Here is a 22710-nt window from a genome sequence, read left to right as displayed (position 1 = left end):
CGTTTTCGGATCCATAACTGATACCCGTTTAGCCTTTTGCCCCATTTCAGACATGAATGCCAGATCCGTTATAGCGTATACCGCTATTGGATCCGACCCGTCACCACCCCATAGTGTTGTTATTTTGCAAGAAAGACCTTAACCTTTTTATTTTCTTGGGTGTTGTGGCGTACTTTTCAAGTATAAATAATGGATTTAAATAGTTTGTCGGAATATTGAATCCATCGTATATTTCCAAGATTAATATACAAGAATAATATTCTTTTTTCCCCTCTCTCCACCCTTCACCTTAATGATAAATTACGGCGTTATCTACTATGTTTGGATAACAAGTTATCATATTAGCAATACTCTAATAAAGACCATATTCATATATTACTAAACTTTGTGGTCAAATGAAAGGGTGGGGCCCAACTATAAGAACTATATGAATATATTTATTTATTTATTTTTCCTCTACGTGAGGAGATGTAATGGGCATTAAGATAGTACGTTAATCTTGGTAATGGAAGCACAGCACGTAGAAACATGGAGCACGTAAAAGCCTCATTTAAGACATAATATTTTCAACTATATTTGTTTGTCTTGGAGGCACGACATGAGCCCAAAATTTTACCTTTTGACATGATGATAAACTTTGGTCATATTGGATTTATTTTCTAGATCTCATAAATTGTATTATTAGTATTATTATATAAGCATAATGCTTATACCCATTCAAGGTTTTGTATGCTTGGAGAGGGAGTTTTTTCTCATTATATGAAAGTTGCTGCTCATATGATTTAAAATCTATGGGTCTGAAATGATCTAAAACTATGGGAGGAAGACTGAGATTTGAGAAGCTACCAGATGTGGTTATAATATATTGTTGACCATGATTAGGTGGAATTATAGAAAGAAAATAAAAATAAAGAATCATTCAGGAAAAAAAAGGAAAAAAAAAATAGAAGAGAACTTCTGTACTTGTTGGATCTATAATTTATATTTGTTTGATTCATATTTGGGGTTGACTTCAAATATTTAAGCTCATTTTTATGGCTTTACTGAGTCAAATATACTTTGCTAGCTCCAGTTGTAAATGAATGTAAGCTTGAAGAAGGAAAGTGGATAAAACTAGGGCAGCAGCTCAGCTTGGAAATGAATTCATCAGCTATGTATGCACTCTTCAATTTGAGAATAAAAATGATAGGATATCAGAATTTTATTTCAGATTTGTCCCTCTAGCACAGAGTATGCAAAGAAACAGTAGGTTTTTGTAATTGTAATAAAAGTTCTATTATGACCCACAGTGTTAAGAAGGATTTAAAGAAAAAAAAGATAGTTACTATATCTGCTTCTTTGCCATGACTGAAATATATTGAAGGCAATCCTATATCCTTTGAGGTATGATGCACAGGTATATGATTACAATGGATTTTTACACTTTACCATCACCATTGGCATTTGTTTGCCTGTGTAGGTATATATGCAATTCACCTGTAATGAGGATTTCTGAACATGGAAAACTTTTTTCCTGTCAGGGTAAATAAGAGGTCGTAGCGCACGAGTACAGATGTAAATGGTTGATGCAGGTTGCTTTTGATAGCAGTTGCTACATGACACATAATGCCAATCTTTTGTTAGTCAACAATATTAACAGAATTTGTACACCGAGATTCTCGCCGTCGGAGTTCAATCATCTCCCCGCTGTACAACTTCTTGGCAAGCTGTATACAAAATGAAAAATTCAGTTACGCAACAAGACTGTTAATGAGGTTCTCTTAATATAGAAGTAATGGTTTCTGATAATTGCATAAGCTAGCAACTGGTAATGTCAAAAATGTTTTGAATTTTGATGCTTAAATGCTGAAAAAGTAGAAGGTTAGAGATGACTGCATCAAGGAATAGAAAATGGATGATCCATACAAAATCGTTTTGAGTTGTCCAGGAACACTGAACCTGCTAGCTTTTGGCTCTATTTCAAACAAAAATGAGTAAGAGATCATGTCATAGTACAAAATAGAAAATAGCTACTCCAATAACAGGGGAATTTGGTTGTTATCCCTTTCTTCTGACATTGTTTAACAGTAATAGTTAATACTTTTGAATGTTTCAATTAGTTAACTAAACTCTCCAGTCCACCGAAAATTGCTTTACACTCTAAACAAGCAATATAATCAACCAAAGTAATCATACTATTGCTGTGGCCTGTTATATCAGCATAACAGCAATTGCAACTAGTCAACTACCACTTTTCAACTCCAAATAGATCGTTTTCAAAGTTCTGACCATGCAAATACTGGCAATATTATATGATGGTTTCAGAATGTCTCTTTATACAACAGAAGTATAAAACAGCTTAACTGAAAATTGATTTGACAAATTCCACAGCAGTTAACAACAATAAGATCTCTATATTTTATTAATGAAATAAAATTTATTATATTATGATGTATGACTATAATGGAATGAAGTTTGCCCATGTAACATACCCATCATTCTTGTAATTCATTTGAGAACACAATTTCTACCATGGGCATTTCTTGAAAACCTTGAGATAGGCATGTAGTCTTGATGCAATGTATACAGTGCAATTTTGAGGCAATAGATTGAGATACAACCTCTTTGTAAATGAATACGGAGAAGAGAGACAGAATTCAGGTACTACTTTGATAGCCCAAGATTCTAATACTAAAAACAACTAAAACTTAGTATACTTACCTTGACATATTGGTAGGACTGCTCCAGTGCACTGAATGCCCAGAAGCTTCAATCCATCAGTCTCAGCTTGGAAACATAAAGATCCCTAGTTGAATGAACTGTCAAGTCTCACTTGTCGAGGTCCTATAGTACAATGACCTGCAAAAGTATCAGATATGTTGTCTATATCAGCAACCAGTTCATTTATTCCTAGTAGGAAAAAAAAAAACATGCTGGTACAGTTGCAATTACATTTACATCTGTACATGATGAACTGCTGTATAAGCTGATAAAATTATGAGATAGCCTGCTGAATCAGTTCGTTAATTGGTTCATCAGAGAAAGTACTGCTTGTTTCACCAGAAACGATGCTCAGATGCTGCAATTTAGAACATCCGGAAGTAGACAGGCAAGTCAAGTTATAAGAAACCAACTGCAAACAGGTGAATAAGAAAATGATTGTACCAAAATTGTGAGAACTATAAGATCTCAAAACTTCACTACCTGATTTGTTGGACAATTTAAACTGGCATGATCACCCAGCTGCTTGCTTGCCATGGACATTCGCAATTTCCTGGAAGGCCTATCATAACTTGGATTAAACTGTGGACTGGAAGAGTGCGTTCGCATCCTAGATCGTCGAGTAACATCTTCAACCTGACCATCCTGGTTATTATCTTCTACTCTACTGACAACTGTTCCTAGTTTTGAGACTTCTCCAGCATTCTTTTTAATAGCTGCAACCTTCTTGACAGCTTCTCGTAAAGCAAGCATTGCCACATTATAAACATCTGGAGATGCTGCACCTGCCTCTGCATATTTCATGGCTTCACGACAGAGATTGTTATACCGCAAAGTTGGTGATTCCTTACAACCATGGTGCAGCTCAATCTGGTTTGCGGTACTCTTCAAATGACCAAATAAATGCTTTCTCTTCCGCAATTTTCTTATTTTTCTTAGTGATCCTAATGGATGATTATGATCCTTCTCGAATTTTGAAACAATCCATTTCCCAGAAATATTCTTTTTAACCATGAGCATTGCTTTACAACCAACTCTTGTGGCTTCTCGTGGTCGTTTTATCTTACCTTCACTACTTGAATCTTTCTTCAAATAGAACCCCTCTTTAGAGCACACAAATAAACGAGATATGATTGATTTGTCACGCTTTGAACGGTAATATGTACTAACACGCATATTAAATCCCACACGTCTAGAATATGCAAAATAGAAAATCTTTGCTGCCTCCTCAGATTCGAATTCCATACCTTCATATGGTTCCACAATTGCATCCCCATTTTCTGAAACCAAGACCCTCTCCATTTCGTCCATCTCCTCATCTTCTGCGTCAGAATGTTCATCATCTGATGCCGTCTTAGGAGTTAGTTCATGATTATGGTGCTTTACTATCTTTGATACAATCCATTTCCCAGAAACCCGTTTTTTCACCATGATCATCGCCTTGCATCCTACCCTTGTAACAGCCCTCGGCCGCTGAAGCCTTTCTTCAGCACTATCATCTTTTTTCACACGGAATCCTTCTTTTGAACATACAATTAATCGAGAGATAATTGAGTTGTCACGCTTGGAACGATAGTATGAACTCACACGAGCTCTAAACCCAACACGCCTAGCATATTCTCTGTAGAAAATTTGTGCTTCTTGTTCCGAATCGAACTCCATTCCCTTACGTGGTTCAATACTAGGTTCCACTTCAGGTGGTATGACTACCACTTCATCAGCATGGCCTGCAACAAGTGAATCTGTTTCATTCCCTACTGTATTATCTACTTCGTCATCCTCCTGACGCACATAAGGATCATGATCCAACATCACTACTTTCCCTTGTGTCCCAAGTACATGATTATGAACCTTCTCGCATTTTGAGACAACCCATTTCCCAGAGCTTTGTTTCTTTACCATAATCATTGCTCTGCAGCCCACCCTAGTAATCATCCGTGGCCTTTTGCTTCTGCCCTCACTCTTTGCATCTTTTGCTGAGCGAAAACCTTCTCTTGAGCACACAAGCTGTCTAGAGATAATTGTTTTGTCACGTTTTGAGCGGATAAATGAGCTGACACGTGCTTTAAACCCCATCTGAGCAGCATATGCATTATAAAATCCCTTGGCAGCTTCCTCAGAATCAAACTCCATACCTTCATAAGGTTCTTGAATTGGGTCAAATAGATCCCTCCCAACAGAATTTTCTAACATTTCATCTACATCGCTGATACGAGGTTCCACATCAACTGCAAAAGACATAAATTAATCAGACAACATGTTCAAAGTAAATTCCTTTCTGAGAATCAAGAACAATACAATGGTTGCAATTAGTGTAAATGCAACAATTGTAAAGATGATGCTAACGATACTGGGTGGATCTTAAAGGTCCCATCATAGTCGCATAGTCGTATTTGGTGGTTTGGTATAACTGTATGACCTCCCTTGTAGTTTATCGGTTTAGCATTCTATAGTTGATTCAAAGCTGCATTTCTTCCCCTTAGTAAGAAAATCAGACTTATTGATGAATAAGCCTTGAGGTGGCTTAAGGTCTCACCTCCAATAGGCAAAACCGCAAAATCATAAATGGGCAATAATCTGTAAAAAATATTCGTGGGCTATGTTTAATAAGTAATAAATCAGATTTAATGCTCTCTCATAAGCCAAGCAAGCTTCATCCCGGGATAACCTCCTATCCCTGAAACAAATGTACCCCAAACAATGCACAAGCAAAATTTATGCAGAACCTAAGAGACACATCAGGAACAGCATACGGCATTGACATATTGTATAGGTATACACAACTACACATAGGATTTGACAAAATTAGTCCCGGTTGATATGACGTAATACTTTTCATTTCAAAGTTTATAAGATAAAGAACACTTCCATGCATTTGCGGAAAATTATCAAAAAATCTAAAGTTACATGCAACTGAGTTTTCTTTTCCTATATTATATTATTATTTAATGAATGAATCACATGGATATACTCCTATAAACTTTCCCCCTAATTTGTTTTCTTGGAAGAATTTGCATACAACACGTCACGCAGACAAGTTTAACTAAATAGGATCATTTTTTTTTCAGAGAATTAATACCATAACAGTTCTAATATACTCGAAAGTAAATTAATCCAAAGTTGATATCTTTAATAGCAAGACGTCTTAATTTCTTGTAGCTCCGCCTTGGCAATCAAAGGAACACTGAAGGTACTAACTACAAAAAAAAGGGGGGGAAGAGATTATAACATCATAACAGTAATACAATGATGACAAAACCCTAGATGAACAAGAAGAAATCAAGAGATTCAAAAAAAAAAAAAAACCCCACTTGGAGAAATGATCATGGGGGTCGAGAACATGAAGCCCTCCATCGCTTCACACAGTCCCCAAGCTCGATGTCGCTACCCTCTAGCCAAGAAGTTCCCAAAAGATTCAGAGATGTAGGAGGTGTCGACTTCAATGGATCAAAAAATTAGGGTTTTGGATCGAATTCTAGGGTTTCCGGCATCTGATTTTTCACCAGGGAGCTGGAAAGGAGGAATTTTTTTAGCCGAGAAGACGCGAGAGAAGAAAGACACAGAACGGTGCACGATAAGGCCCATATTATTACATACGACCGTATCACGATCACAACCAGAACCTTGCCTCCTACTAACGTGAGCCGAGGGTCTCTATACGCTTCTCTCTCTCTCTCTCTCTCTCTAACTTGTCTCATGTTGCTTGTTTACTGTATATCTAGCATTTTTATTTTTATTTTCAATATAGCTTATAAAATCATGGAAATACTACACGTGTACCCAACTCCCAAACTATCGCTAATTTTTTTATATTATATTAACACTTTTAGCTTAGTAAAATATTTTACTCGCATTTTTTAAATTAAAATAAAATTGAGAATAAGATGACTATTTAATTTTAAAACTTAGTGACATATTATTGAGACAAGTAATAAGAACTTAAAATAAATACAATTAAAACCCAAATTCGAAAGTACCATTATAACACAAGCTTCTTTTAAATAACAGAAGAGCGAAAATATTATTTAAAAATAAAATTAGAATAGGCTATAATTCAGAACTCGGGTACACTCTTCGAGGTCTATTTCTTAAATTATGTTTCTTTTTAATTTAATTGTGTTATTTATATTGGTTACCTAGGCGACAATACCAAGTGGCTCACTTGGGCCCCACTCCTAGGTACACTTATCTTGTAGGCCTCGTTGGATATCCATGTATTCCTTTTTGTGGTCACTTCTAGTCCTTTATCTTATATATATATATATATATATATATATATTGGTTGACGGGTTAATGGATCGAACTTAAGAAAACTAGTACAGAGGATGGGTGGGCTTTAAAACGGGCCAATTAAAACGGGCCGAGTGTAGCAGACAGATGGGGAACGTTTAGAGGTGGGTCGTTGGGTTTGTAGCAAAGTCCTGCATGCTTAGGTTTGAGATGATCAGGCGGTCATACGTTCTATCAAGTATCAATCAAATGGCGTACGGAGGGGTAATTAAATGGTCGAATAAATGCAGGCCATGTGCTCCCCCACTGTGCCTCCTCCCTGTTAACCCCTTTTTTTCTTGACATTTATCCTAATTTAATTTTGAATTCAAATCCAGGAAACGGACAGGGTTTTGAAATTTTATGTTAATGCCCGCCAGCTGCCACCCGGACTTAACAGCCCCCAAAACCCGGACTTTAAACCCGCCTAGAGAAAACATCTCGTAGGGATAAAAGCGACCTAGTGCTGTGAACCCATTTGCTAACCCACCTGGTTGGGGTTATGATAGGAGGTTCTTCCTTGGGGTTGTCGTAATCGCGTGGAGGTAATCTCGGACGATGGACGCGGAAACGTGGGCCGTCGCTGGGCCCCCCCCCCCCGGCCCCCCAAGTAACACTAAGTTGATGCCTTTCTTTTTTTTGCTTGGCTCGGCTTGGCGCGGCTCGACTCGGGTTGGGAAATCGTTGGGACTCGGGAGTGGGGGGCACGTGAATGGCGGCTTCTCCGAGCAGTCCGATGTGCCTCGAGATTATCACTTAGGTACGAGTGGTAAAAGATGAGAGACATCTAACATGTTCGGATTGACTTGCATCCAGAATGATTATAAATATAATTAATAAATTACGAAATTGTGAGGGTAATTTTTTTTTCCTTTTTTTTAATAAAAGATACGAGCTCACTGTTTCATTGAAATAAATAAGCATCACATAGGTTTTGACCTTATATATCAAAAGCCCACATAGTTCATCAGCATGTCCCCCCACTATAAAAGAAAACAACTGTTAAGCTACACAACCCAAACAGGTGGTTTGAACACACAACCCCAGCCTCAAGAAAAATAAATAAATAAATAAATAAAACAACTTATTCAAAGTTTAGCCGATTAGTCAAAGACAACCGGTCATCCGAACACAAGAGAAATCAAAAACAAAACAAAGTATATTCATTCAAGAACTGCGTTAACCGCCTGAAAACCTACAAACTCCTGTTTTTAACCATTTTTGATATCTAGCAACTGTATCATCTTTTTAGGCTTTTTTACCACCTCCTGCAACTTTGCTCGGTAATAAAACATGGAGGTTATTTTATGATGGAGAGCTTCTATATCTTTGCATCTACCAGTAAACACTGAACTATTTTGTTCTAGCTAAATATTCTAAAACATTATCACAACCCAAATGAAAATCCATTCGGGTTTAATAACAAGCATAATAGATAAACAACTAGTTCTATCCGCATGCATAACCCATTGAATCCAGTATTTAGGGAAACTTAAGCTTTAATAACAAGCATTCTCTTTAATCTTTTTAACATCAAATATAATCTCATGTGTACACGCTATACATTATGTACACGGGCTAGTTGTTAAAAAAATTTATTATATTATATTTTAGTAAAAAATTTAGAAATAATCATAATAATCTAATATTTGTAAAATAAAATTATAATATATTTCATATCGTTCTTTTGAAAAATAATAAATATGTATTTATATTAAACTAGAAAGAAAAGATCAATCTAATCATATTTATATATCTTATCCTAACTCTCATAATTAGTATACATTTTTTTTTAATCTCAAATAAATCCTCATCTTATTCTCGTCTAAGGTGGAATAAAATGGATATAAGGACTTTATTTCCACTTATTTCACCGAATTTGGGGAATAATTTATCCCGATTGAATATAATAAGCCGCACCAGCACAATACTCCCGAGCCGGTCATCCAAGCCGGCTTCGCTAAAGCCAAACGAAGAGCGAGAAGCCGTACGTTTAAAGCCTGTTCCCCGTTTACTACCTTGGCAGTTGGGAAGCATTTAGTGTGCCTTCTCTCTCTCTCTCTCCCTCTCCTTGCTCTCTGCTCTCTGCTCTGCTCTCCGCATCAAAACTCCCCACTCCACCGCCTCCCACGCAGCCATTCCCTTAGATCTATCCTTTTTCCGGCTAATTCGAGCTCGGAATTCGATCCTCCATGGCGGAAAACCTTGGATTCGGTGTTTCCGTTGCTTAAAACTGCCGCATTCTCTTGTTCACCGCCGGCTTGCTACTAGGTCAAGGAACGCAATTGGGGGATTGTGGTGAGGCATCTTCAAATCATGAACTTATTTCTTGCTTGTTTGGTTTGTTTTGGATTTTTAGCGCATTGGTTGAGTGTGAGCTGATGGATTCGGTGTTTGAGTTAATAGAATTGAAGTGCGATCTGTGAGTTTGGGAGTTATAGAGAAGGATTTAGAAATCGAATTTAGGTAAGGAGAATTTTATGCTTGTAAGGTTGCTTTTTTTATTATTTAAGTTTGGATATTTTCTCATTCTTGTTGCGTTTTAGTGGGGGCAGGGAAGAGTACTTTTGTGCAATCTGTGCTCGATAAAAGAGGAGGAACTAAAGGTGAGAGATTTAGTGTAGTTTGATTACTTGCCACTGTTTGAGCTTGTTTTGGAGTTTCAGATTACATCTTTTTATTGCTCGAATGCAAGTTTTAGCAGGGCTTTTGCGATTTTGGATCCAAGGTTGTTGTCTTTAGTGACCTTTTAGGTGATCATGAGGAACCGCAGTCGGGGCAAAATTGTTTTTTAGTGCAAGTTCCCTGCCGCGCTGAGATTCTTTTAGGACATCAATATACTGCTCGATTTCAGTTACCAAGTATTAGGCCTTTGTAAAATTAAGTAAATTGGCTAGTTTGAAGGAAGTATGACTGTGATGTAGAATCTTGGTTAGTTTATTGTGCATTCTTCTTTCTGTCCAGTTTTTTGGTAGATCGCTGTCACGTTTGGTCGGGACACATACCTTACCATGAACTGAGTTATCAATCGTGGGCTGGTGGGCCCAGCAGCTGCTAAGTGTTAGAATTTGCTTAGCTGTGTAAGTTATGTATCATCCCATACAGTCTACTGCAATCTAAAGGTTGAATTGCTTTTAAGGATCAAACTGCATGTTGCTTTCTGGAAGTGGACTACCTATTCTTAGCTGGCTGACCATGACCAGGCTGCCTCTAACCTAACCATAGGAGATTTTCCCTGAGTCCTATTCTAGTCAAACAATTCTGTAATCTGTTGCATGCTGTGATCCAGCATAGGATGCAGAGTAAACTTAAACAAGAGGGGTTAAGCCATCGAATTTAGAAACACTGGTGCAGGTAATGGTGACAACTGCATTTAACACATGCAAGCCAAATTACATTGAAGGTGTGCATATGTTGTCCACCTGAGCTATCCAGATCCATGTGCTCACCTCAAAGTCAATGAAAAGGCACCAAATCCACATTGTTCAACAGCTGTAAAATGTTGTTTGAGAAAACATTTAGTTGTTAGAAAGTATGCTTATAATAACATAAAATCATCTCCAGACAAACTTCTATTTTGTCAACGACTGTTTTAATGCTGATTTAGAAATAAAACCAATCTGATTTCATCTTGTGTCCTCACACTGTACATGGCTACATGCTTTCAATTATAAGGGTGCATAATATTTGTAAGTGCTGGGAAGCTGAGTATATAGGATATTTCAGGGTTGCAGGATCCACCAATTAGCCAGCCAACCCAACATGTGCGCAAGTTGATATCTCTTGTATTTGAGACTTCAAGTCATTGGTTCTTTCTTTAATTTTGAAAGTTGTGGTGCTACAAATGATACTTACTGTTGGGATCCAGTTCTTTTATTTGTTCTTCATATGAAGTTGTAATTTCCTGTTTGATGTTACCAGAAAAATATATCTGTTTAGCATCATGACTTTAGATACTGATGATACTAATGGAATTTTAGTTATTCTTGAATAGCTCATTGGAGTTGGTGCATTTTACATGCAATGATCGAAGCTGAATTCTGTTCATCTCGGGTTTTATCTCCATCACGAGAAGAAAGTGGAGATGAGGAGCTTTCGGTGCTTCCCAGACACACTAAAGTTATTGTCACTGGTAACAACAGAACAAAGTCTGTTTTGGTTGGTCTTCAGGGTGTCGTGAAGAAGGCTGTTGGTCTTGGTGGCTGGCATTGGCTGGTAAAGAACAATTACCTCCTCTTCCTCTTACATCTTGCCTTGAGCCATATCTGATGCATCATTTGACATTATTTGCTTGTATATGCCTGTAATGTTATGATATTATCTAGGTTCAGTATTATTATTTGCTTTCACTCTGTCAGAGAAGTTATGCCATTTTGGGGTTTCAGGTCCTTAAAAATGGAGTAGAGGTGAAGTTGCAGAGGAATGCTTTGAGTGTTCTAGAAGCTCCAACAGGTAATGAAGATGACGACGTTGACTATGATAATTCTTTCTGCAGCAGCTCTGACATGGGAGAGAAGGACATGGATTACTGTAAGATACTAATGGTTAGCTGGTATAAATATTTAATTATTTTACAGTCCAGTGAAATGAAATCCACTGATTATATATGCATTTTTTATTGGCAACAGCCAGCATAGAATACCATAAACCAACAAAGCCAAGGGTTCGACATACAAGACCATGGGCATCATCTGTAAAGTCGACTAACCGAAGCGGATATAGAGATATTCACTCCCATATCTTTAAGCGACAAATGGTAATAAATAAATCTCCTCATATTTCATGTATTTAAAAAGGTTTGTCACCTACTGGTGGTAATTAAACTTAATGATTTTTTTTTTTTTTACAGAGAGCAAATTTGACAAAACTAGGGACTGCCACCTTGTGGAGATATTGGAGGCATTTCAACCTTGTATGTTTCTCGACCCCCTGTTAATTTTTGGTCAGTTGAGTTAACTATATCTAACCTGTAATGAGTATTTACAATGATTCAGGTGAGCATCAATCCTAACCCAACAAAGGAGCAGCTGCTTCATGGCGTGCAGCACCATTTCCTCTCTCAGGTGCCTTTTCTTATTCCTGAATAGTTTGTTGATCATAGTTTCTATCTCACTTCATTTATTTCCTTTCAATCTTTTGATAAAAATCCTTACTTCTGCTGATCTTATTCTCTCCCAACTGTGAAGCAATTGGACGAGATGCAGGTGATTGTGGGTTTCATTCACGCAGCAAAGAGATTGAAAACGCTGTACTCGTAGGAAGAAATCAACCCTCCAAGATGATGTATGTTTGAGCAAATATAAGATTGGAGAGCTGTTCTTCCTGCTCGTGTTGGAAGTCCAAATCCAATCTAAAAGTCCATCTGTAGTTATTTAACTAGTAATGTACCTGATAGCAACTGAGTACACTAACAAACATCCATAAAATTTATTGCTGATTGCTGGCTATTTTGATACGACTCTCTTGCGTGTGATATCTCCCAACTACTGGCGAGCACCTAATTTAGTTTGACTGTCTGTTTGTTGATATCCGGGGATGTGATATATTTTGTGGGGTATTTTTGTGATGTTATTCAAGTATTAAGCATAAATTGCTAGGGTTATGATGTCGGGAGGGATAGTTTAGTTGGTAAAGATGAGAGCATAACTACGGTTTTTTTTTTCTTAGAGCATATCCACTTAATTCTCTTATTAGACTTCAGAGTAAATTACAAATTGTCCCGCCGTATCTAAAATTAAACTATCATCCAACTTCTCTTTGTATTATTTTGAACACCTGCTTTTAGAATAATTTAAAATAGGAAAGGAAGTATACAAATTATTAGAGTATTTTCTACCATAATGATATTAGAATTATTCTCCTTCCATTAAATCTACCCATCTTATCATATCCTTCAAATTAACGGAAAAAAAAAAAGCACCCCTCAATTCTTCAATTTAAAATTATAAATCTTAATTATTATACTTCCCTTAAAATATAATTATAAGAAAGAAAATTCAAAACTATGAATGAACCTCTCACATCTTAATTATATATTATACTTAGAAAATTCAAAATAGTAAAAAGGTGATGGTCCGATCAAAGTCAAACCCGTAGGGTCATAGCGGGTTTGATTCGCATGGGCCCGTTATCCTTCCACCGTTGAGAGCGGGAAGTAGTCGCTGCTCTGTGAAACCAGCCTCACGCGTTGCCCTCCACTCTAGGAGCCAAGTAGCCTGAGCCTTCGCCCAAGCCACGTGACTCAGCTCAACAACTTGGAACGGGCGAGCCAACTAAGAGCTAATCAAACCCGACCCGCGGAGTAAGACAGATCGTCCAACATCACCCCAATAGCCCCCCACTCGGGTTACAAGCTCGCGCGGCTGAGCTCGGCGACAGATTTGGTGCCGCGGTGGTATATAAACAAAAGTAAACTTTCATTAGTAGCCGATGTGGGACTAAAGAAGTCACAACACAACACACACTGAGAATCTCAACCGTTCATTTTGGTATGTTGAGATCATCCAGAGCATCATTGGATGCTTCGATCCGTTTTAATATTACAAAATTATTTTATTGGCTGGTCTTAGCTACGACCATCGCCAAAATGTTTGACTATTCTAGTAGTTTGGTTGTATTTTTCACGGTATTAAATCTATCGATGACTTTAGTACGTCAGTGATTAGGACATTAGGAGGGGTGGTTTATTTAATTTATTCTTATGGCCTCATTCCTTACGAATGAAATGAGACAAAATTGCATATAAACCCCTATAACTTTAATAATTTTGCGCTCTACGATAAAAATGCATGGTGTGATTTGTAAAAAAAACCTTCCCATCACCATCTTTCAAGCTTCGGTTGCCGCAAGAATTCCAGTCCAAAACGAACACCAAACAAGTTTGACAACTCAAACACGGAGGATGCCTTCTTCTCTCTCTCTCCACCTTTAAATTAATAACCCAACCCAACCACGACCACCAAAGAAGAAGTAGACGACGCGACGAGATCTTTCGATCCTCCGATGACCCCACGTCCGTCCGAGCGGCGGCCCCGCCTCCGCCAACGAAGCCGACGGCTCTGGCTCCCCCTCTCCATCACCGCCTTCCTCCTCGCCCTCGTTTCTCTCGACGCCTCCGCAGCCGTCCTCCGCCACGCCAACGCCATCGGGCGGCGGTGCTCCCCCGCGGAGGCGTCACCCGGCGGTGGGCACCTCAAGCCGAGGATCGCGATCGTGAGCCTCTCCGACGACGGGGAGTCGATAGCCGGCTCCGTCGCCGGCGGGCGACGGAGGTCGTCGTCGTTTAAAGGGTTGATGGAGACGGTGGAGGGTAACAAGAGGAAGTACGCGGCCAGGATGGGGTACGACTTCATCGACGCGAGGGGTTTGCTCGATCGCAGCCGTCCGCCGAGCTGGAGCAAGATACTCGCCGTCCGATCTCACTTGCGTTATTACGATTGGGTGTTCTGGAACGACGCCGTAAGCTCCAAGACAAATACTACTACTATTTAGTTTTCCACACAAAAAAATCTTATAACTCCTTATATTTCAACTATTTTGCGATTCCAAACCAATATTGGCATAAGTAGTCCTCCTTTTCTCCTTACGAAAAATAGTACCGGTAACGCTACTAGTATCATTAATTAAACGAACATCTACCGGCAAATCCAAAGGCAAGAAAGATCAAAATCATAAAATCTAGGGTGCTATGTGAAAATTTCCCAACTGTTTACTTTGGAAACATAATTAATACTTATTTTATGTTGATGATTTATAGGACACGCTGGTAACGAATCCGGACGTATCTTTGGTAAGACAGTGCCTCTAATCCCTCTCTCTCTCTCTCTATATATATGTGTGTGTGTGTGTGTAAAAAATTAACTGTGGTAAGAGAGAGTAGTTGGAAGTAATTAGGTAGATATATTTTGCAGGAGAGTATTCTGTTTGGTGTAATTGGGCATGGTGATTTCGACGTGTCACCTGATCTCATTGTGACGGAGGATTTCAACGGGGTTAACGCCGGTAATCTCAGTTGACTTATAAACTATTAGTTGTAATTATTTTTCTCTAATAAATGCTGGCGATCTCCGCCCCAGGAGTGTTCTTCGTACGGCGATCGGAGTGGAGCGAGAGGTTTCTGGACACGTGGTGGAATCAGACCTCGTTCGTTCAGTTCGGTTCCACGAAGAGCGGCGACAACGCCGCGCTGAAGCACCTGCTCGGCCGCCTCCCCAGCGAGGAATCGCGGGCCCACGTCGGCGTCGCGCCGTCGCAATGCCTTTTCAACTCCTACCCTTGGTTGCCTACGTGGAAGTCTGCGTACCGTCTGATCTCCTCCCCTTGGACGACTTGGAAAGGTTTCACACTGTCACATTCGATCGTACATATAATATAATACAAAACCTCATTTAACAACGCTTGCAGGAGCCTATTCTGATGGAGATTTTATGGTGCACCTCGCTGGCTTAGATGACAAGAAGAGATGGATAGCTAATATACTCCAAGATCTAGTCGAGAAGTAATAGATGAGCAAATTCCTTTGATCAAGTCTTGTGTTAACGTTAATTTGCGTTAAAGATTTCTTTACTGTATAATACCCTCAAAAGAATAATAAATAAATAACGCTCTGAATGGCAGGTCTGTCGGACACGCAATTTGAATCGTTTGGCTTCGTTATGGTCCACTGCATCTTTAATACTTATCCTTTTTAATTTTTACTCTGGAGATTTGACTTTGATAAGATAATATTTATTTAAAAAAATTAAAGATAGAATATCTTTGGAATTATGCAAGTGGATGTACTAAGCGAATTATAAAACTAGGATTAAATTGATTAACTACAAGACAGTTAATTCTGAATTGGGTTTTTTTTAATATTTATTTATTGGCATTACTCTGGTTCAAAACGGATACTTCTATCCGTAGCTGTAATCAATTATTCAATCACGTACGTGCCAAAATATTCCCCAAAATTCCTCTCGCCTCCAAAGAAGAAGACGAAGAAGAGAGAAGCCTCTCATTCCTCCCATGCCTCCGCGTACGTCCGATCGCTGGCCCCGCACCCGCCACCGAAATCGACGGCTCTGGATCCCCCTCTTGATCTCCGCCTTGGTCGTCGCGCTCGCTTCCCTCGAATCCTCCGCCCCCGTCCTCCGACGCGCCAACGCCCTCGGCAGGCGGTGCTCGCCGGATCACGTCGCCTCTCCAGCATCTTCCTCCGGAGGAGATACCATCCGGCCGAGGATCGCGATCGTGAGCTTCTCCGACGATAGGGAGGTCCTCGCCGCCTCCCGCGGCGGAGGACGGCCGCGGAGGTCGTTTCGAGGGGTGATGGAGACGGTGGAGGGGAACAAGAGAGCTTATGCGGCGGGGATGGGGTACGATTTCATCGATGCGAGGGGCTTGGTGGATCGCAGCCGTCCGCCGAACTGGAGTAAGATATTGGCCGTCCGATCTCACCTGCCGTACTATGACTGGGTGTTCTGGAACGACGCCGTGAGTTTACTTCCTTTTCCTTTATATACTTATTTTATAATTAAAAACTTCTAAAATACTATACATTATCATTATTATATCATTCAAAATATTATTCATCACTGAAATATTACTACCTTTATCAATATCTTTTATATTTTCTGTGCTGGCTTTTAGGACACCGTCGTGATGAATCCGGCCGTCGAATTGGTAAGCGGTTCTATAATTCTTGTTTCTAATTTTTTTTTTATTTTTAAGAACAAAATTATATAAATTGGAGTCGGCGGTGTTTCGCAGGAGAATATTTTGATTGCCGTCATCGGTCACAGTGATTTCCACGCCTCACCTGATCTAGTGGTGACGGAAGATTTTAACGGGGTTAATTCAGGTAATTTTGCATCCTTTTTTTATTTCCTACTAATCTTTTGCTTATTAATTAGATTCCATGAGGATTTGCTTATTAATTAACTCTCTTTATTCTAAAAATTCCATGCCAAACACCGGATACAATTTTAGTTGGGATATTTTTTTTTTAAATATCTCTATCCAATTAGCTAATAATAAGAGTTATAAAATTAACTATAATATAATTTGTAACTCTATTTCCTATATTTTAGAATAAGATTTCTTTATATAAAACTATGAAAGGGTAATAATTAATAAGATTATTTTTCCTTTTCTTTTTTGTTCTAACTATCACAATTAAATGTCATCTTAGTTTATATTTTTATTTCAGCAATATTTCTATTTTTACAACCAAGCACGCAACAAGAAATTAAATATAAATTTTCTTCATTTTAAAATAAGTTCTCAACTTATCTCGAGTAAATAACAGGTTAGGTGGTTGTGTATAAGCTGAAGTACTATTAACTTCGTTTGGATAATGATTGAATTTAAGAGTTCTTTTAAACAGATTATGTTATGAACCGGTTCGGTTGGATATGTAATGATTGTGGACTAGTTTAAGAACGTGACTTTCGAAGAAAACTGTAGATAATTTAACCGTTGCATCTTTTTAAATTTTGGATATGTTGGCGCCTTTGAAAATAGCTTTCCAACGAATCTAAGATCGCAGAGTTTGGATAGGTAGATCTTGAGATATATCGGTCGAACAGTGGCCGAAGGTTGGATGAACTTTAGCTTATTAGCTCTTGGATGGCTAAATAGGTACTATGTTAATTTCTTCGGAGTGAAGGAGGAGAAGTTATTATAAAAGAGAGAGATTAGGAGTTAAAGGAAGCCGACCAAAGGCTTGGGCTGTAAAAGGAAGAAGGTGAGAGATGGCGCTAATTGCTAGAGTAAGAAGGAAGGAGATAAAGACACAATACCGTTTCAATTATCAGATTAAAATTGCAATTAGAGTTTTCTCCACATATTTATAGATGCTCACTTTAGGGACTAAAACAATTAAGTTAAAACCCTAACAAACTAACTAAATCAGTCTTCCTTATCTTTTCGGATTAACCTTTCGTTTCGTCGCCATCGTTTCACCGCATATTTGAATTTGAAAAAGTCACGAATACCAAAGTTGTAGATCTAGAGATTGACAATATTATCTAACTAGTTTGATATTATTCGGATGCTTGTAGAATATTCTGCGAATATTTTTTTCAAAACTGCGCATAGCTAAATTTAACTAATTAAATAAAATCCTAACCTACTAAGGTTCTAACTAAGCCAAATAAGCAAATAAGATAATTAGACTCAACCCATTGAGCCCAATATCTTTCAAGGTGATCCGATCTAGTCCGAATAGCATCAAATTAGTAAACACTAATATGACATCGTAACAAAATACTAATTCATACTGAAACTAGGTTAGGGAGAATCTACTTTCTTCTTTAATCTGATTTAGAGTAGCGAATTACATAAGTTTATCAGCAAAGTCAAATTTAAATGCTATTGACAAGAAATCATATAAAATATTCTGTCCTATTTCTTTTTCACAATCTCTTTGCTCCACTACAAGAAGTTTTCTGATCCGTTGACATAAAATATCTTTTAAATCTATTTCTTATTTGAATTTAAAGATGAGTTTTATATCAAATAAAAAAAGTTGACACTATTAATTTAGTTTTACAATCAAGTTCGTAATTCTTCTAAATCTCAACCATATTTAAGGTTGAAAAACGAGATTAGTTGGTCCTGTTTTAAGTTGTTCTATCTCCTAATGCCACATTATTTTGTTAATTACTACTAATTTGACTGAAGCAAGTACTCAGGTAGTGACAAATCTATAACAAAAAAATGTATTAATTAATGACCACCGCCATCATTGGAGAAAATGGTTGATTAAACTTAGTCCTCCCCCTGCTTCGAATAAGATAATTTACATACATTTTTTTAAATTTTCTTTTACCCACTTAGATTTTTTGAACTAAGAATTTTCTTTTTAAGCCTATAGACACTAAATTAAAAAGTTTATATGGAATTTTGTTTTAAGTTTAAAATATATACGTGGATGTAAAAAGAGTTGAGAATGTGTACATAGAGAACGGCTAATCGTTTTAGAGGAGTTTAGTGTAATAAATCATTTATTAATCTCATTTTGGGCAGGAGTCTTCTTCGTACGGCGATCGTCGTGGAGCGAGAGTTTCCTAGACACGTGGTGGAATCTGACATCGTTCATTCGCTTCGATTCCACCAAGAGCGGTGATAACGCGGCGATGGAGCACCTGATCGGCCGCCTCCCTCCCGAGGAATCGCGAGTCCACGTGGGCGTAGCGCCGATGCAATGCCTCTTCAACTCCTATCCTTGGTTTCCCACGTGGAAATCTGTCTACCGTCTGATCTTTTCCCCTTGGACTACGTGGCAAGGTCTTTTAATTCTCCTCCTTTTTCCCATTTATTTATGCCAGTAAAATTTAATTTATCGTCTCTCAAAACATCATAATTTCTCTTTGGATCATGAATTATTTTAATAATTCAACCAACTTTATAGTAAATATTGTTTTGACCCAGTAGTTATGATTGATTCAGGGGCCTATTCAGATGGAGACTTTATGGTGCACCTAGCTGGCTTAGATGACAAGAGGAGATGGGCTGCCAAATTTCTCCAAGAAATGAGAACTATATAACCACACATGTAATCAACCTCCTCCAGTTCAGCTTAGTGTGACATGGTCTAATTTTAATTTTTACACTGTAATGTGACATTAGATGTATAACTTTGTAATCTTCTGTACCAAGTTTTAGAGCTTGTGCTGCTATACTCTTGTATAGTTTGAAAAATCTTGAAGTTATAGATGAAAGCTTCATGCTCTGGTACCAGAGCAGAGGCCTCTCTGTTATTAAAATTTGGTAGGAAGAATTTTGAATTGGGGGTTCCAAATTGTCTGGTGTTTGATTGCTGCAAGACTAACAGGGTATATAGGTGATTCCTGCTACTATGAAATCTGAGTAAGCTTTAACTTTTTCTCCATTCAAGAAGTTTGAAGCTTTGCTTTTGCCTTCCCTTTTCCATTTGTTTCCATCTTGGTGCTGGTAATTATAGATGCAAGACTATCCACCAATCAAAGGCTATGCCTTCATTTGGCAGACAAGCAGGTGAATCCAAGTACCAAATCTGAATGGCTTGAGAGATTAATTCATGACAGTGTCTGTGATCTGAGAAGACTGATGGAATGTTTTGATAGTAGAAGTGACATCTCAACCATGAAGACCAGATTCCTAGCTAGAGATGGACATGGAAAAAGGTCCCAAGAACTCAAATTTAAAAAAAAAATCAAAAATTTACTAGGATTTCCTATCAAGGTCACTAGGGATAGTAAAGTTATTTTGCTTTAGGGGGAGTTCAGTGTGAAGGGTACAAAAGATGGTTATAAACTGCAAGACCTTTGAGAGTTAGAGTGAAAGAGAAGCAAACCCCCACCTCTTCTGGGTAACATCTGCTATTTTAGCCATGCATCCTTATTAAAGATGCCCTGGACTTAGCAAACAAAAGGATGCACACTATTGGGTATCTTTGTCTCCCAAATCTAAGGCTAGGGTTTGGTGGGACTGGGATCCCTTTGTCTCTCCTGAGTCACTTCTAAGTTGTCCACTAAATCCAACTCCTCTTTTTTGCTCTTTTATCACATGAAAAAGGAGTTGCCATAGTTTTAAAGAAAAGTAGATGACTAACTTTGAACCTTTGTTACTCACAACTTAAACTTGTAGGTCAACTGATTTAATATATCAATGTGTGTATATATATACATGCCATAATATATTTTTAATTCTCCAAAATGTCTCCCCAGTCTTCCAGTGCCCATTCCTCTCACATGCAGAAGCCCAGGAGCACTCAAAGGAAGAGTTTTTGGGGGGGAGTATGGAGGTGACAAGTATAGCATAGGGGTATATAAAGGTGGCAGCATCCAGCGTGCCAATTTTGCAAACCTTTGCCCTTTTATGGTAACAGACATTTGCAGGAGGTACTCCCAATGGGATTTTCAGTTTCGGGGTTACAATTTGATGGGCACTTCTGCAGCTCCATTACTCTCTCGTCAGATGAAGAAATCATAAGTCCAACATCTCAATTCATACACACACATAGATAGATAGAGATAGAGACAGACAGAGAGAGAGAGAGAAAGAGAACCCAAGACCATGTCATGATTACACTGTTCAGGTGAGTTGAGTACAAAGTACTTGTCTTCCTTCTTTCTTGTTACATAATCTCCAGCTACAAAGTCTTAGAAGCACTAGAGATTTTAGTGTCATCTTTGTTTCCATGGAGAGGTTTGGGAGATGCTCTAGAGAGAACAACAAATGGGGAAGAGGTGATCATCTTTATGGTGGCTTGATGAATGGCTTCTCATGGCCTCCAAGGTCATACGCTTGTAGCTTTTGCAAGAGGGAATTCAGATCAGCTCAAGCTCTTGGTGGTCATATGAATGTTCATAGAAGAGATAGAGCTAGACTCAGACAGTCTCCTCCATGGGACACCTCACTTGCTAACCTTAACCCTATTCCAAACCTTAACCTTTCACCACCTTCTACTACCAGTGATGCTAAGTTCTCTCCAGTGAGATATACCTTCTCCTCTTTGGCCTCTCCTCGCCCTCATTTCTGCTCATCCCCTTCGTCCGCGTCGTCGGCTGACCTGCTCCCCCCGCGATGCCAAGAAGTGAAAGCTAGCTTGGTTGGTGAAGCAGACACGAAAGGTCTTATGGTGGAGGATAAAAGTAATGCAAAAAGAAAGATTGTGAGCTTGGACTTGGAGATGGGAGTCTGCAGTGATTTGGATTTAGAACTTCGACTTGGGTACTCTTAAATGTATAACTTTGTCACCATTGTGTGGTACTTAGTTATTTGCCTTTGTTGTTTCTTTTCTCTTCTTTCTTTGTTTGCAAAAAGGAAAAAAAAAATGACACCATTGCTAGAGGTGGAATGAATGCTTGTATCCAAGGTGATCAGATGATGAGGGCTTAGCTGTTTGACTACAGATATGTCATGTAAGGTTGTGGGATTCATCGGATCTATGTCTCCATCTCTTGAATGTGATGATGCCGAGCTACTTGCCTTCATTTCCATGTTATTTAGTCATTTTATTCTGTGACTAGTTAACCATATTAAGAACTATGACATCATTTTATCATGAGGTTAATTTATAACGTGTATATATATATATATATATTTGATTGTTTTTCACTGTGTTCGTATATAAAATGCCTAAGTGGATGTATCCATGTATAGATATGAACACATTGATCTCAACTTCTATGTGGTAATATGCATGCTAAAAACTATGTTAATTTGTAAGAGTAGTATGCAACTAAAATAACCTTGATTAACAACATCACATATTAATTCTAGTTACTTGGAGTTCCTTTGTATCCCCTTTGAAATCATGTCCCTTTAGTCATTGTGCATATCTATCCATCTATCTATCTATGTGGATGCACTTCCCAATGGATTTTATCTTATGTGCGTTATGGCACAGGGGGGGTGTGTGCGTTGGAAAAGTTGTGGAAATGATGGTCATTGCCATACGAGGAATGGAAGGGGAGAGGTGTCAGTCTCAGGCAAAAGTAAAGAGTGTTAGGCGAATTGGGGCATCTCTCTTAATAAAAAGGAGTGGAGTCAGTGGTTGAACAAAGAGTCCGGTCCATTAATTAAGTTCCCCAGTTCATGTAACATTTTAGATAGATTAGACATCTGGGTCGATCCTTTCTTCCATGAAACAAGCCACGATGAGCTCTATCTACATATATATATATATATATATATATTCACATAGCTTGCAGTTTTGCATTTGGCTACTGCTGAAGTAGAACTGATTCCTTACTTCCTCACAAGATCCATTGA

At 38.3% G+C, this 22710-nt stretch overlaps 5 protein-coding genes across 11 annotated transcripts; 4 read left to right on the top strand and 1 right to left on the bottom strand.

Annotated features, from left to right (window-relative positions):
* Nucleotides 1-1186: 1186 nt before the first annotated feature.
* On the bottom strand, nt 1187-6313 carry LOC140765134 (uncharacterized). 3 transcript variants are annotated; one of them, XR_012105145.1, is made up of 4 exons: nt 6012-6313; nt 3184-4928; nt 2701-2838; nt 1187-1706 (listed from the first exon to the last, which is right to left on the bottom strand). XR_012105145.1 is itself a non-coding variant. In XM_073104071.1 (4 exons), exons 1-3 carry the CDS (start codon nt 6052-6054, stop codon nt 2975-2977), a joined length of 1872 nt encoding a protein of 623 aa, XP_072960172.1. In that variant the 5' UTR covers nt 6055-6311; the 3' UTR covers nt 2704-2838; nt 2938-2974. The 3 variants fall into 3 exon arrangements, 2 of the variants coding, with proteins under 2 accessions (XP_072960172.1, XP_072960171.1); XM_073104071.1 differs by lacking the exon at nt 1187-1706 and adding an exon at nt 2938-3058 and having other exon boundaries at nt 2704-2838; nt 6012-6311; XM_073104070.1 differs by lacking the exon at nt 1187-1706 and adding an exon at nt 2932-3058 and having other exon boundaries at nt 2704-2838; nt 6012-6310.
* Nucleotides 6314-8999: 2686 nt separating this feature from the next.
* On the top strand, nt 9000-12424 carry LOC140764178 (uncharacterized). Of its 5 annotated transcripts, none has more exons than XM_073102597.1 (9): nt 9000-9267; nt 9376-9435; nt 9525-9575; nt 10964-11184; nt 11355-11499; nt 11598-11725; nt 11819-11881; nt 11964-12032; nt 12156-12424. In XM_073102597.1, the coding sequence occupies exons 4-9, from the start codon at nt 10993-10995 to the stop codon at nt 12225-12227; spliced, it is 669 nt and encodes a 222-aa protein (XP_072958698.1). In that variant the 5' UTR covers nt 9000-9267; nt 9376-9435; nt 9525-9575; nt 10964-10992; the 3' UTR covers nt 12228-12424. The 5 variants fall into 5 exon arrangements, with proteins under 5 accessions (XP_072958698.1, XP_072958696.1, XP_072958697.1 ...); XM_073102595.1 differs by having other exon boundaries at nt 9516-9575; XM_073102596.1 differs by having other exon boundaries at nt 9516-9575; nt 10950-11184.
* Nucleotides 12425-13852: 1428 nt separating this feature from the next.
* Nucleotides 13853-15727, top strand: LOC140765208 (uncharacterized alpha-1,2-galactosyltransferase C1289.13c-like). The gene is made up of 6 exons (XM_073104169.1): nt 13853-14427; nt 14726-14758; nt 14880-14970; nt 15045-15305; nt 15373-15466; nt 15586-15727. The coding sequence occupies exons 1-6, from the start codon at nt 13972-13974 to the stop codon at nt 15605-15607; spliced, it is 957 nt and encodes a 318-aa protein (XP_072960270.1). The 5' UTR covers nt 13853-13971; the 3' UTR covers nt 15608-15727.
* Nucleotides 15728-15975: 248 nt separating this feature from the next.
* On the top strand, nt 15976-19753 carry LOC140765209 (probable alpha-1,6-mannosyltransferase MNN10). Its single transcript, XM_073104170.1, has 5 exons — nt 15976-16443; nt 16600-16632; nt 16720-16810; nt 18979-19239; nt 19402-19753. The coding sequence occupies exons 1-5, from the start codon at nt 15976-15978 to the stop codon at nt 19497-19499; spliced, it is 951 nt and encodes a 316-aa protein (XP_072960271.1). The 3' UTR covers nt 19500-19753.
* A 1380-nt stretch (nt 19754-21133) lies between these two features.
* On the top strand, nt 21134-21676 carry LOC140764458 (transcriptional regulator SUPERMAN-like). The gene has a single exon (XM_073103039.1). The coding sequence runs from the start codon at nt 21134-21136 to the stop codon at nt 21674-21676; it is 543 nt and encodes a 180-aa protein (XP_072959140.1).
* Nucleotides 21677-22710: the final 1034 nt, after the last annotated feature.

This window comes from Typha angustifolia, chromosome 8 (genome assembly GCF_048772165.1).
Source record: "Typha angustifolia cultivar Huaian chromosome 8, ASM4877216v1, whole genome shotgun sequence".
NCBI classification, from domain to species: Eukaryota; Viridiplantae; Streptophyta; class Magnoliopsida; order Poales; family Typhaceae; genus Typha; species Typha angustifolia.
This window is presented reverse-complemented; position numbering and strand designations above follow the sequence as displayed.

What these genes read in the sequence shown, in the direction of transcription:
- LOC140764458 (XM_073103039.1), top strand. Translation starts at nt 21,134, where the DNA reads ATGGAGAGGTTTGGGAGATGCTCTAGAGAGAACAACAAATGGGGAAGA.
- LOC140765208 (XM_073104169.1), top strand. Translation starts at nt 13,972, where the DNA reads ATGACCCCACGTCCGTCCGAGCGGCGGCCCCGCCTCCGCCAACGAAGC. An exon ending in CCCTTGGACGACTTGGAAAG is followed by an intron (nt 15,306 to 15,372) that starts GTTTCACACTGT and finishes CAACGCTTGCAG; the next exon opens with GAGCCTATTCTGATGGAGAT. An exon ending in CTCCAAGATCTAGTCGAGAA is followed by an intron (nt 15,467 to 15,585) that starts GTAATAGATGAG and finishes TCTGAATGGCAG; the next exon opens with GTCTGTCGGACACGCAATTT.
- LOC140765134 (XM_073104071.1), bottom strand. Translation starts at nt 6,054, where the DNA reads ATGGAGGGCTTCATGTTCTCGACCCCCATGATCATTTCTCCAA. An exon ending in CCCCATGATCATTTCTCCAA is followed by an intron (nt 4,929 to 6,011) that starts GTGGGGTTTTTT and finishes TGTCTTTTGCAG; the next exon opens with TTGATGTGGAACCTCGTATC. An exon ending in TAAATTGTCCAACAAATCAG is followed by an intron (nt 3,059 to 3,183) that starts GTAGTGAAGTTT and finishes TCTAAATTGCAG; the next exon opens with CATCTGAGCATCGTTTCTGG.
- LOC140765209 (XM_073104170.1), top strand. Translation starts at nt 15,976, where the DNA reads ATGCCTCCGCGTACGTCCGATCGCTGGCCCCGCACCCGCCACCGAAAT. An exon ending in GGGTGTTCTGGAACGACGCC is followed by an intron (nt 16,444 to 16,599) that starts GTGAGTTTACTT and finishes GCTGGCTTTTAG; the next exon opens with GACACCGTCGTGATGAATCC. An exon ending in TTTTAACGGGGTTAATTCAG is followed by an intron (nt 16,811 to 18,978) that starts GTAATTTTGCAT and finishes CATTTTGGGCAG; the next exon opens with GAGTCTTCTTCGTACGGCGA.
- LOC140764178 (XM_073102594.1), top strand. Translation starts at nt 10,993, where the DNA reads ATGATCGAAGCTGAATTCTGTTCATCTCGGGTTTTATCTCCATCACGA. An exon ending in ATATCTTTAAGCGACAAATG is followed by an intron (nt 11,726 to 11,818) that starts GTAATAAATAAA and finishes TTTTTTTTACAG; the next exon opens with AGAGCAAATTTGACAAAACT. An exon ending in ATTGGAGGCATTTCAACCTT is followed by an intron (nt 11,882 to 11,963) that starts GTATGTTTCTCG and finishes ACAATGATTCAG; the next exon opens with GTGAGCATCAATCCTAACCC.